Source organism: Phyllostomus hastatus, unplaced genomic scaffold (genome assembly GCF_019186645.2).
Source record: "Phyllostomus hastatus isolate PE091 unplaced genomic scaffold, TTU_PhHast_1.1 phas_contig_159, whole genome shotgun sequence".
NCBI lineage: Eukaryota > Metazoa > Chordata > Mammalia > Chiroptera > Phyllostomidae > Phyllostomus > Phyllostomus hastatus.
In genome coordinates this window covers 605,090-617,502 of record NW_025333640.1, presented here as the reverse complement: position 1 = coordinate 617,502, position 12,413 = coordinate 605,090, and the positions used below count along the sequence as shown (strand labels likewise).

The following is a 12,413-nucleotide window of genomic DNA, read 5'->3' as shown; positions in this document are numbered from 1 at the left end:
ACGTGCCCTGACCAGAGTCAACCCCACAACCTTTCACTACGCAGGACGACACCCAACCACCTGAGCCACACCGGTCAGGGTGGGACCTGCAATTCTTGCAGTTGTATTCCTCCAGAGGTTTTTTCTCTGACCTCTGGCAGATTTTTCAGGGCCATGCATTAGTTTTCTAGAGTCACCAGAACAAAATATCTAAGTGGGTCACTTAGAACAACAGAATTTTATTGTCTCAGTCCTGGAGGCTGGACTTCTGGAATCAAGGGGTTGGCAGGGCCAAGCTCCCTCTGAAAGCCTTGGGGGAAGGATCTGGTCCAGCCTCCTCTCCAGCCGCTGGTAGCCTCAGGCTTTCCTTGGCTTGTAGGTGCCTGTCTGTCTGCTCCCTGTGTCCTCTCATGGTCATCCCTGCCCATGTCTGGCTCTGTGTCCTGATCTCCCCTCTATAAGGACACCAATCATATTGGATTAGGGCCCACCCTAATGTCCGCATTTTAATGGGATCACCTCTGTAAAGACCATATCTCCAAATAAGATTGCACCCTGAGGTCCTGGGGGTGAGGACTTCAATATATCTTTGGGGGGGTGGGCACAGGTCAAACCATAACATCACAACAGAGCATCAGTCTTGATTCTGACTTCCCAGATGCATCCAGTGGAAATAAAGAAAGATCACTCAAATGGAACAAGCAAAGGCTATTTATCTAGAGATTGCCATAGTAAGGGAGTCAGCCACCCTCCCTGCACTTGTTAGTTTTGAGAGCAGGCTGAGGAGGGAAAGCTTTGTGGAGGGAAAAAGGCAAACTTCACGTGTGCCCCACCAGAGGCTGTAGGCATGGGGGTCCTCTATGTGGGTTGCTGAAAGCAGGGCGCCTGTATGGTTGGCTGTGGGCACGTACTGGCTTTTTCCTCTTGGTCTTAGATTGGAGTCAGGGGCAGAAATTAAGGAAGCTGTCAGTTATTAATCAGGTCCTGGTCATTTTGGGTCAGTTGCTACAGGAGTTATTTTTGGGCTTCCTGAAGTGGTCACCAAAGATGTCAGTCAGAGTTTCATTTTTAAAGTTGGTTTGGCCATTTCTGTTTTGCCAGTCAAATTTATTTTAGACTATGATAAAAACTAAAAAGCATTTATTTGAGAAATCGGAGCTGTAGCCCTGGAGACACAGATTATTCAGGTATCGACCTAAACTGTGCTCCAGGGAAGAACAAAGGCAGATTCTGTAAAGACAAAACCCCCAAAGTGGCATTCTTTCCAGGAGTGGTCAGTGTCAATTAAAAAAAAAACAAACAAAACCAACAACAGCCCTGGTTGGCGTAGCTCAGTGGATTGAGCACAGGTTGCGAACCAAAGGGTCGCTGGTTTGATTCCCAGTCAGGACACATGCCTGGGTTTCAGGCCAGGTCCCTAGTGGGAGCCTTGTGAGATGCAACCACACACTGATGTGTGGTTTCTCTCCCTCTCTTTTTCCCTCCCTTCCCTTCTCTCTAAAAATAAATAAAATCATAAATAAATAAATAAATTCTTCTAAAAAAAAAAACAACCCAGGATGGGAGGAGTGGTGAAAACTACAAGGAGAAGGGCAAGTCCCTATGTTGTTCCAGGATGTTTATGACTCAGCCTGAGCTGAGCTTAGCAGCAGGTCAGCAACATAATAGCAGCTGAGATGGAGGCACAAGTGGAACTAGGCCCCACTTGCCTGAGAGTCTCCCCTCCTCTATTTGTAAGTTTCTCTCTTAGCAATGCTGGTTCCATTTAACTTTTTCTCTAGGCAGTTTTTGTATCCAACCCCTAAATCCGGTCTGTTTGACTTTGTAGATCAATTCCACACTGCTGACTTGGACCCTGCACATCCTGAGGCAGAAGCTTTCCAGTGTCAATGCCGAAGTCTCCACTCTCAAAGACACCAGGTGCTGTCCCCTCTTCCTTTTCTCTCCTCTTCCAGTCACCCTTCCTTCTTTCCTCAGGTCACCACCTGGTCTTTGCCTGGTCCTCTACCCAAAACAGAACACGGCACAGTGTTTATATTTGGAGACTCAAACCCCAGCTCTGCCACTTACAAGCTCTGTGACCTTAGGCAAGTTATGGAACCTCTCTGAAACTCAGTTTCCCTCCTCCTCTGTGGAACGGGGGTATGATACTGCACGCTTTATGGAGCTTATGAACCATTTAGCACAGTTATTAGGAAGAGTGTTTTATATATTGAACCTATTATTACATTTACTAATTCTGTGCATACTTATATGCGTATTTACAAAAACAATATGAATTTTTATTACCATTTTTCTCTAACATGTCATGAGTAATTTTAAATTTAATTAGAAATTCATGAACAATCTTTTTTGCATAGTATTTTAGTATAAGGACACAGCATAGCTTATTTAAATCATCCCTCATTCATGAACATTTAAATGATTTTTCTACTATAAACAATACTGTCTTGAATATTATTTTAAATCTTTTTTCCACACCTGGGGTCATTTAGTCATAGCAGTAGGCATGGAAGTGCTGGAATCAAAGGGTAGATTCGATTGTAACACTTTTTACTGTATATTGCAAATGGTTTTTCAGAAAATCTGTCTCCATTTATCGGAGTGCTTGTTTACCTGCAGTTTTGCCAGCACTGGAATTTATAATTTTTTATTTGTTGTTTTTGTGGATGTAATGGGTGAAATATATCCTCATTACTTTAGTTTTATATATATGATTTTATCCCACACATGTGAGACTTTCTCATGTTCTTATAGAAAATATAAATCTATGGGCCAATGAATATCTGAGACTGTAAAACAATTTAAAGGTTTATAGCAGTCTTGCCCTGGCTGGTGTGGCTCAGTGCATTGAGTGCCTGCCTATGAACCAAAGAGTTGTCCGTTCAATTCCCAGTCAGGGCACATGTCTGTGTTGTGGGCCAGGTCCCCAGTAGGGGGCGCTCAAGAGGCAACCACACATTGATGTTTCTCTTCCTCCCTCTCTTCCCCTTCCTCTAAAAAATAAATATAAATTAAATGTTTAAAAGAAAGTTTATAGGAGTCTTAAAAAGACTTGAGTCTGAGAGATGCATTAAGGGGAATGAATACCTGCAGTGTGCTCTGGAGAGAACAGAGAAAGGCAGGGTTTGTGAAGCAGAAACTCCAAAGTGTAATTCTTTTTTAAAAATCTATTTTTATTGTTTTTCAGGTACAGTTGTCTCCATTTTCCCCTACCCCTTTCCTCCCCCGTGTCACCCACCCCCACCCTTAATCCCACCTCCCTCTGGCTTTGTTTATGGGGTCCATGGGTCATTTACACATGTTCCTTGATGACCCTTCCCCTTCTTTCCCCATTATTCCCCGCCCCCCTCCCCTGGTTACCATTAGCCTGTTCTTTATTTCAATGTCTGTTTATATTTTATTTGCTTGTTTGTTTTGGGGATCAGGTTCTGCTTATAGGTGAGATCATATGGTATTTGTCTTTCACCACCTGGCTTATTTTTGTAAATGAAGGACTGCTGGCTAGGTTACCAGGATTTGGCGAGTTTCAGTATGAAGCCTCGAGGGGTGACAACTACAAGGAGGAGGGCAAGTCCCTACGTTGTGCCAGGATGTTCGTGGCTCGCTCGGGCTGAGTGGAGCAGCAGGCCGGCCGCTGAACAGCAGCTCTGAGACCGAGGCCCCACTTCCCTGAGAGCCTCCCAACTCTATTTGGAGTGAATCTCTCAGCAGTGCTTGTTCCATTTAACTTTTCCGTTACCAGTTTGTGTTCCCTAACTTCATCACTCAGCTCATTTTTATTCTAAGAACTTACTGAAACCAGACACGGTAGGTTTTATTGTCAGCAACCTGCTGATCTCCTTTGCTCATTTTCCTGTCATTTTCCAGTTTTCCATCCATCTTACATTTTTCTCCTGAAAATTATTTTTAAAAAGTTAATGTACAGAGCTCAAAGTTAATATTGCAATGGTAGGAAAAATTAAGCAGTGTGAAGTATGCCAACCGACTGCCAACAGCAAGAGAAGTCCTCCTTTATTCGGTGTGAAACAGCTCAAAGGTCATGGTGACACAGCACGGCCCTGGGGCCGGGCCCTTCCCTGGCTGACCCGCTCTGCGCTCTGGCTCTGCTACCCTCTGCTCCCGTGAGATGGCTGCTGTGTTCCAGTGCAGTCAGGGAGACACTGTGTTCAGGCTTTGATGGAAAGGAAAAAAGTGTGCTGTCTGAGCCATAGGGGAGCAGATTTAATGGACAGAAATCCCTGCCCCTGGTCTCTGATTGGTCCATCTCATGCAAAGGAGGACTCCAAATCTCAGTTTGATTGCTCCAAAAGGCACATTCCAGACTGGTCAGAATAGAGCCACTTTGGCCAGAGTTGTGCAGCCCTGACCAGATGGGGCAAACTGAGGTCCTGTTGGCTGAAATAGGATTGCAGAAACTCCTTCATCGGGGTGGGTGAGACGGCAGGAGCACCGTGGAGGTAGGTGGGTTCAGTGCAGAGCCAGGCAGTACAGTGCGTCTTCTGCACATTTTGTGTGAGGAACCCCCCCCCCCCCCCCCCCGCGTTCAGCAATGGCTGCTAGGCTCTGTTTTTTAAAATTTGAGCCCAGTTAGCCACCAGGAGCCCTTCTTAGTAGGTATCTTTTTTTTCTCAGAGTTTACAAAGGGAATACAGGAAAACAATTCCCTCTCCTGACACTCTAGGTCCCCAGATCACGCCCACCTTCAGCAGCCATTATCATTCGAATTGAGCTTCCTTACAGAATATTCTACACTTGCACATCTTCCCCCTTTCACATAAATGATAAGACACTCTACTCATTTGTTCAGCAGTTTTTTTTTCACATAATATGTAGCTTATTTCATATAATACTTGAGGGTACAACTAACAAAAACACTTATTTCGTGACACACGTTGTTCTGCCGTCTCTCCGACCCGGAGAGCAAGCAGTGCCGCTGAGCAGGGGGTGCGCTGTTCTCTCCGTGTCAGTTAGAGGGGCCTGAGCAGGCGACGGACGGACGCAGTCAGAATTCCTCCCAGGCAGTCAGACCCAGAGCCCAGACCCTTTCTTATTCTTTAGTCTGTTGTCACTCTCATCTCATTTAAGAAATGATTCTATAATCTGCTTCCTGTCTCTATGGATGTGCCCATTCTGGACATGTCACAGAAATGGAATCACACACCGTGTGGCCTTTTGTGTCTGGCGTCTCTCACTGAGCACCACGTGTTCAAGGCCCGTCCATGTGGTAGCAGTGGTCAGCACTTCACTCCTTTTCATGGCTGAGTAGTATTCCGGTGCTTAGAGGGACCACAGTGTGTGATCCATTCGTCATTTGAAGGCCATCTGGGTTGTTTCTGGTTGGGGGGAGGGGAATGGAGAATGACTGCTTAATAGGTATGGCTGTCTCTTTGGGGTGATAAAATGTCTTGGAATTGGGTAGTTGTGACTTTTGTACAACATTGTGAATGTGCTGAATACCACTGAATCACACACTCTTTGGTAAAAATGGTGAATTTCATGTAATGTGAGTTTTACCTCAATAAAAAGGGCTTTATAGTTTTCATATATGGCTTCACCATTGATTTAACATGTCCCAAGTTCATGGTCATGTGGGCCTTTCTTGCTGCAGATACATGGCACTAAATACCTACATTCACACATCTCCATGCTCATGTGTACCTGTAAATACTTCACATTTCAAATGCCTCTTGGATTCGATTTTCCTGCTTCTGTGTTGGAGACTGTCCCACATTTATTCCCACCCTGTTGGCTGGTCACAGTGGCAGCCACAGACCATTCCTGGGGGCCTGGCCCACAAGGACCACGGCCGCCTCCCAGCCTCTTATCCTCTGCAAATCTTCTCTCCCAGGTTGCTGACATTCAAGGCCTTTGCCCAGCTCTTCATCTTGGGGTGCTCCTGGGTGCTGGGCATCTTCCAGATAGGACCCGTGGCCAGTGTCATGGCCTACCTGTTCACCATCATCAATAGCTTACAGGGAGCCTTCATCTTTCTCATTCACTGTCTGCTCAACCGCCAGGTATGTAGCTGCTGTCCTCCCTGTCGCTTCCTCCCCTTCCTTCCAGGGGCCAAGTCTGTGCAGCACACTTCGCACCCGGGAGCGACTCATTGCCCACTGTCTGTCTCCAACTCCAGGTCCGGGAGGAATACAGGAGGTGGATCACGGGGAAGGCCAAGCCCAGCTCCCAGTCCCAGACCTCAGGGATCTTGCTGTCATCCATGCCCTCTGCCTCCAGAACGGTGAGGGCCTGCGTGTTTGATGCAGGTCTGGCTGAATGGAGCACCTGCTTCTCAGCAATATTAGACACCGCTGTGCGTTAGCACCTACTGGGAGCTAAGTGTACTGGTATTAGCTCACTGACAGTGTGGGGTTCGGGAGCCAGGCTGCCTGGGTTGACATCCCAACTCTGTCCCTTAGTAGCTATGTAACCTGAAAAAGATAAAATCATGACTCATACAGATATAAAATGAGCATATATTAAGGATCTTAATTCTACTTATTAATCAGTGAGGGAATGAGACATTATAACTGGCCCAAAAGGCACAAAAGAGTAAGTACGGGTGTATATATGTATTATGTAACAATATATTATGTATACTTTATACACATTGTATATAGTACATGTGTAGTATGTATTGCATTATACACATTATATGTACATTCTATAATATGCTTTATGTATATGTCATATACATTGTATATATTACACACACACATATGTCTCTTTTTTTGCATTCTATTTTGAGCCAGTTATAATATCTGCCTGGTTACCTTACTGATAATTATACATAATATATAATATGCCACATAATTATATATAATAGGACTATACATATCTTTATAAATATACATAAATAATATTTACACATATTATACATGTATGAATTATAATATGTATATAATTTCATAACTATTTAAATGAATGTGCAGATGGAGGTAAATTTGATTCTCCCACAGAATTGTTTTGCATTGCTCTCAGTTATTTAAAATTCAGAGTTGTGAAATAGCTCCCACATAGATGGGGCCCTCTGACAATGCATATTTTCCATTGAAGCACATGGTTTTGTCTGTGCTTCAGTTTTGTCTGTGTGCTCACCCAGTCTTATGGCTATGAGCACCATCCATTGGCAATGACCCCCACATTTTAAATAATGTGCAGTCTAGCCCTCTCTCCTTAATTCTATACTCATGTAGCACCCACCTACCAATGCCCCCACTTGGATGTCTAACAGTGGTCGGAAATGTACCATATTCCAAACCGAGCATCTGATCCTCCCACCTCCCGTTTGCAAGGAGAGTCCTCCACCCTGTGTGGTGCAGCACGAAGCTGTGGCGTTAGCCTTGGCTCTGCTTTACTTCTCACCCTCCACCCCCGGCCCATCAGCAAGTCCTGTGGACTCGTCCTCAGAATGCGTACAGAATCTGACACCTTTTCCTTCACTGTTTCTATTCCGGTCCAAGTTCTCTCGTCTCTAACCGGGATTATGGAAATAACCTCAAAATGGGTTTTTCTACTTCTCCTGCCACCTTTTCCTTGCCCCAGCTTTGGTATGTTCTCCCTGCAGCAGCCAGAGGGCACTCATGAACACCTGAGTCAGGTCACCTCCCTTCTCTGCCTACAACACTCCATGGCTCCCACCTTACTCAGAGTAAAAGCCAGAGTCCTCCTGATGGCCCACACAGCCCTTTCTAATCTGACTCTTTTTCTCCCTGACCTGGTCTTCAATTAATCTACCCCTCACGTCACTCTGTCCCACCCGTACTGGCCTGCTCTGTATTCTTCAAACATGCCAGGCTCACTTCTTCCTTAGGGGCTTTGAAGTGGAAACTCACTGTCTTAAATGTTTTTGTCCTGGTGCCCACACGGCCAGTTCCACCACTTCCCTCACGTCCTTCAAACCTTCGTTTCACTAATCGCTATCAGGGGAGTTCCTCTGACAGTCGTTTTATCCTGCCTCCTCTTCAACCCTGGTGTTCATGTGTCCCCTGTCCCTTTGTCCTTTCTTTTCATAGCACTTCCTGCTTTCCAACATACTATAGCTTCTTTATTTATTTTATTACTCATGGTCTTTCACCTCCCTATTAGAATGTCTTATGTTTTCATTGATATATTACAAGGAAGTAAGATCCAGTGGTTTAGTTAAATAGGTAATTACTTTTCTTACAAGGATAGAAGCCCAGAGTTAGGGGTTGCTGATATAGGTTCTATTGCTCAGTAGTATTATAGAGGGTCTAGGCTCTCCCTAATTTGCCATTTCACTAGCAGCATGTTGGCTTTCCATCATACTATTTTCATGGTTCCAACATGACTGCTATAGCTCCAGCCATCACGACCATGTTCAAGGTAGGAAGAAGACAGAGCAGAAGTGCCAGGCTCTCCTTTCAATCCTTTCCCTTTAAGAGGAAACAAAAGCTTTTCTAGAAGCCCCTCAGCGGGTTTGTCTTTCACCTAAATGGTCAGAACTGCATCATGTGACCACTCATGGTTATAAAGGAATTTGACAAATTGTGTATTTGGCTTTCTAGCTTCTCAGATGGGAGCTATCATTGATGAAGAGTTTGAGAGTGGCTCTAGAGTTTGCCAATGATGCCTGCCATGCCAGGAATAACCACTGTTAACATTGACTATCTTCTTAGTCTTTGTTGCCCTATTTATCTCTTTGTATTTAGAAGACCCATCCCCCTTATAGATATGACCCCTGAAATTATATCTGTACTAATCCTGCTGCTGATTGTGATTTCTCTCTCCATAGGATTAAAGCCATTTCTTGCTTTTCAAATACATTATGGAGCAACATTCGAGGCAAGCAAGTGCCTGCAGGAGCCTATCCTGAAATCTCCTCTTCCTGGCTTAATGCAGAAATACAGGATCCTCCAGCCCCAGAGAACTCGGGGCAATTTGAAGCATGGAGGGCAGGGCAATTTCCCCATGGTTTTGAGAAGCAAGATTTCAGTTACAGATAACAATTTCATTTTCTGTGTTCTGCAGCTCTCACCTTCCAGAGTTTTGTGGAAATAACAGATCTTGGTGCCATGGTGTGAGCAAGGTGGTCTGGTTACCATTTTGCTGCTTCTTATGTTTGTGGGTGTGTGTCTCTAAGCATGCCTCTCCCACACTTACCACATGCCTGACAGAGAACAACTCTTAGTGAATGATTTGTTGTCCTACTGGCTTACCCTGTGACAAAGACTCTCCCTGTTTCTAAAGAAATGGTCATAAAACTGTAATGACAGCCCCAGGAGACAAATAAAGTGCATGGACACACAGGCGACTTGGGCATGAATACCTGAGAGTTAGCTGGGTAAGGAGGAGTGGCTGATGGAGCAGAACTCTTGCAGTTAGTGAAGAGTTGAAGCATTTGATGACGACGGCCTTTGGAGAGTGTTTTGGCTCCTGGGACCTTTCAGGGAACCATCATTTCCCTTCCTTCCAGGAACTTCTTAATGCCTTGGCCAGGATTCATCCTGCTCACAGAGTTGTTGCTCACCCACCTTGCTCTTCGTCCCCCACAAAACCTTGAGTGCCAGGGAGAGAAGGAGATGAAAATTTAAAATGCAAAAATCCTCCCTTCAACAGCCTCTCTGGCTCCTCCCTACGCAAAGTGTGGTCCATAGATTAGTGTCACCTCCTTGGAAAAGCAAGCTCTCCGGCCCCACTCTGGTTAGCAGAACCAGAACTTGCATTTTAACAGCATCCCCAGGGACTTTGTGTGGTGCCCCTGAGTGAATGTTCTAGAATATGCTAGAATAGCCCATTTGCTGGTAGCCAGATGGAAACATCTTGAGTTTCCCTGTGTGTCTAAGGTAATTAAATAAAGCTGAGACCTCACAATAGAGAGTTTTCTTTCTACAACACCAAGCTGCACTGGGTGAGTTCCTTCACCTGGATGGTCTCACGTGCCTCCACTGGGGGGAGAAGGGACTCAGGATGAACACTGCATGGTTCTTAAGTTTCATAAACATGAGATGAAATGACTTTGCCCTTTTATAATTCAAATAATTTATGGTATCCAAAAATACAGATCCATTCTCTGAAGTGATATGATTGACAACCTACAAGTGTGCCCTTTCCCCGAACATCAAAATAGTTGAAAAAATTGAAAAACTTTAAAGTAAAAATATTAGAACCTAAAACATTATTCTACATTTAAAATTTTGATTAATCTCCAAACCAGACTTCATTAAAATATGACTTCTTTTGGTTTGAAAGGAAGCAGAATCATCAATATTTTCAGAATCAAGTTCTAGAAAAAAATTAATTATTCAAAATATATTTAAAAAGTGATGGTAAGTTCATTTTGACCCAGCGTAGGACAGATCTTGGACTCGAATATTTTATTTATCATGGATTTTCTTCTGTTGATCTCCACTTTTAAAATGTGGCGTTGACACCAGCCAGCAAAGCAGGCAGCTCTGGCAGCTGGAAAGGACCAGGGAACAGACTTTCCCCTGGAGCCTCCAGGAGGAACAAAGCCCGCACCACACCTTTATTTTACCCAGAGACCCGTCTTAGACTTCTGGTATCCATAACTGTAATAAACATGGTTGAAGCCAAAAGTAAAATAAAATAAAATGCTGTGTTGACAGAGCATTTATGCAAATTACTTTGGTTTTGGTTCCCCCTTAGATTCTGTGTCTCAGGCCAGAGCTTCCCTCCCTTCACCCTAGTGCTGGTTCTCTTCATGACCTTGTGGGGGAAGATTACAGCGTGTTTTTGGGGAAATGGGACAACCTCCTTGGCACTCCTTGCTGACAAACATTTAGTTATAGGAATAACCATAGTCACATAGGTCTGTCGGTTCGGGGAAAGTCGTGATGTGACAGTGCTGGGTGTCTCAGCCCACGTAGGAAGTGTCCCGAGGGTCGCCTGCAGCAGGCATGCCTGTGTGATTTTCAGATCTCTATGTCTCCCACTTGTCACATTGAGAACAGCTTCCCAGCTCATTTTCAACTGCTTCAGACCTTCATTTTATTCCCTGATGGTTGCAGGGTGATCTCTGGTCCGCGCATGTCGTAGTGTGTTTTTGAGTTTGCATCGTTTCCCACTTTTCAGTACTGTAGACAAAATATTGTAACAAACATCTTTGAGATACATTTTATTAAACATTCTATTTAAATGCTTCTGAAATTACCTAATAGTTACCAGTGGGAGGAAGCTTACATGTCTTAGTATCTGCTTAAAAAGACATAATTGCACAAAAGCTGTCAAACTGTCAGAAAAGTAAGCCATTAGGAATATAGTAATTTGGAGAGAACCTGAGGTCTGTCTACTCATAGAAAAGCTTTGCATTGTGGGTTCTCAATGTCTGGCTGCCTCCTTGTCTTAACGTTTCTGTTCCATGGTACCTAAAGTCATCAGTCCTTCACGGTAATACTCGGCACAGCAGACTGTATTCAGAAGTCTCTGTGCTTTGTCCCCGGCTCTGCCCTGAGTTCTGCGACTGATGTGTCCTGCATGCCCAGGACCTAGCAGGAGACCGGCTTCACCGACTGACTCCATGATATTTGTTAAGTGGCTGTGTCAAATAAAGAAAGTCAGAAGAGGAAGCTGCTCCCGGCGTTCTAACCCCTGAAGGACGAGTCTTGGCTTTACAAATGCAGTCGTTGTCACTTGGTGACAGGGATGCTTCCTGAGAAGTGTGTCATGGGGCGGTTTTGTCATGCGAACACCCCCACAAACCTGGGTGCCCTGTGCCCACCCTGTCCCTGAGGTGTGTAGCTGACCCCCACATCGATCCTATGCAGCACATGGCTGTTCTGGCTTGCCTCTGCAGAGTCACCCCAATACCCTTTTGTTTAAGTTTCACTGACAACACTATAGTAACTTCATCACAAATGGGATTTCTGAAGTGGCACGAGGCTTTTCAGGTCAGGTTCCCTGAAAGCAGAGCTGAGACGAGGATTTCGGTGCTCGTGACTGACTGAAGTGCTGCTTCACGGAGGGAGAGTGATGACACAGAGCGTGGGGTCGGAGGAGCACCTGGGTGCTTCCTGACCCCACGGTCCCACGGTGGGCTCAGAAGCATGAAGTGTACCTCAGCACCAGTCCCATGCTCCGGCGAGGGGACTGACCTTTTTAATTCTCCTGTCAGTCAGTTATTGGCTGTGCGGTGCCCTCATGGTTGGGAGGTGTTAACCTCCTGTTCAGCTGAGCAGTTTTCTGGAGAAGGGACCACTGGCCCCAGTAGGCAATAGGGAAGGACATCAATAATACCGACTGCTTTGTCCCATCTCCATAACCATCAAGTATGAAAAAAGTCTTATTAATCACTTAGATACTTGTTTGAAGCTCATTGTAAAGGCATTTTGAACTGCATTTAGAAAGTGTTTCCAATGATGCTGCAAACTTCTCAAGACATTCGGGTGAAGCCTTGCTCTTTAAAACACCTGAGAGCTTGTTTACCACTTGGCTTTATTGAACCTAGAATGCAG

General features: G+C 44.9%; 1 protein-coding gene across 1 annotated transcript in view; it reads left to right on the top strand.

Moving 5' to 3' along the window:
• ADGRE1 (adhesion G protein-coupled receptor E1) overlaps positions 1–9,240 on the top strand; it is a 49,233-nt gene extending 39,993 nt beyond the window's left edge. Inside the window, exons 18-21 of the mRNA XM_045831220.1 lie at positions 1,808–1,899; positions 5,831–5,999; positions 6,116–6,220; positions 8,735–9,240. Of these exons, the coding sequence (XP_045687176.1) occupies positions 1,808–1,899; positions 5,831–5,999; positions 6,116–6,220; positions 8,735–8,740 (372 nt within the window). The 3' untranslated portion in view covers positions 8,741–9,240. The remainder of the gene's footprint in view (positions 1–1,807; positions 1,900–5,830; positions 6,000–6,115; positions 6,221–8,734) is intronic.
• Positions 9,241–12,413: the final 3,173 nt, after the last annotated feature.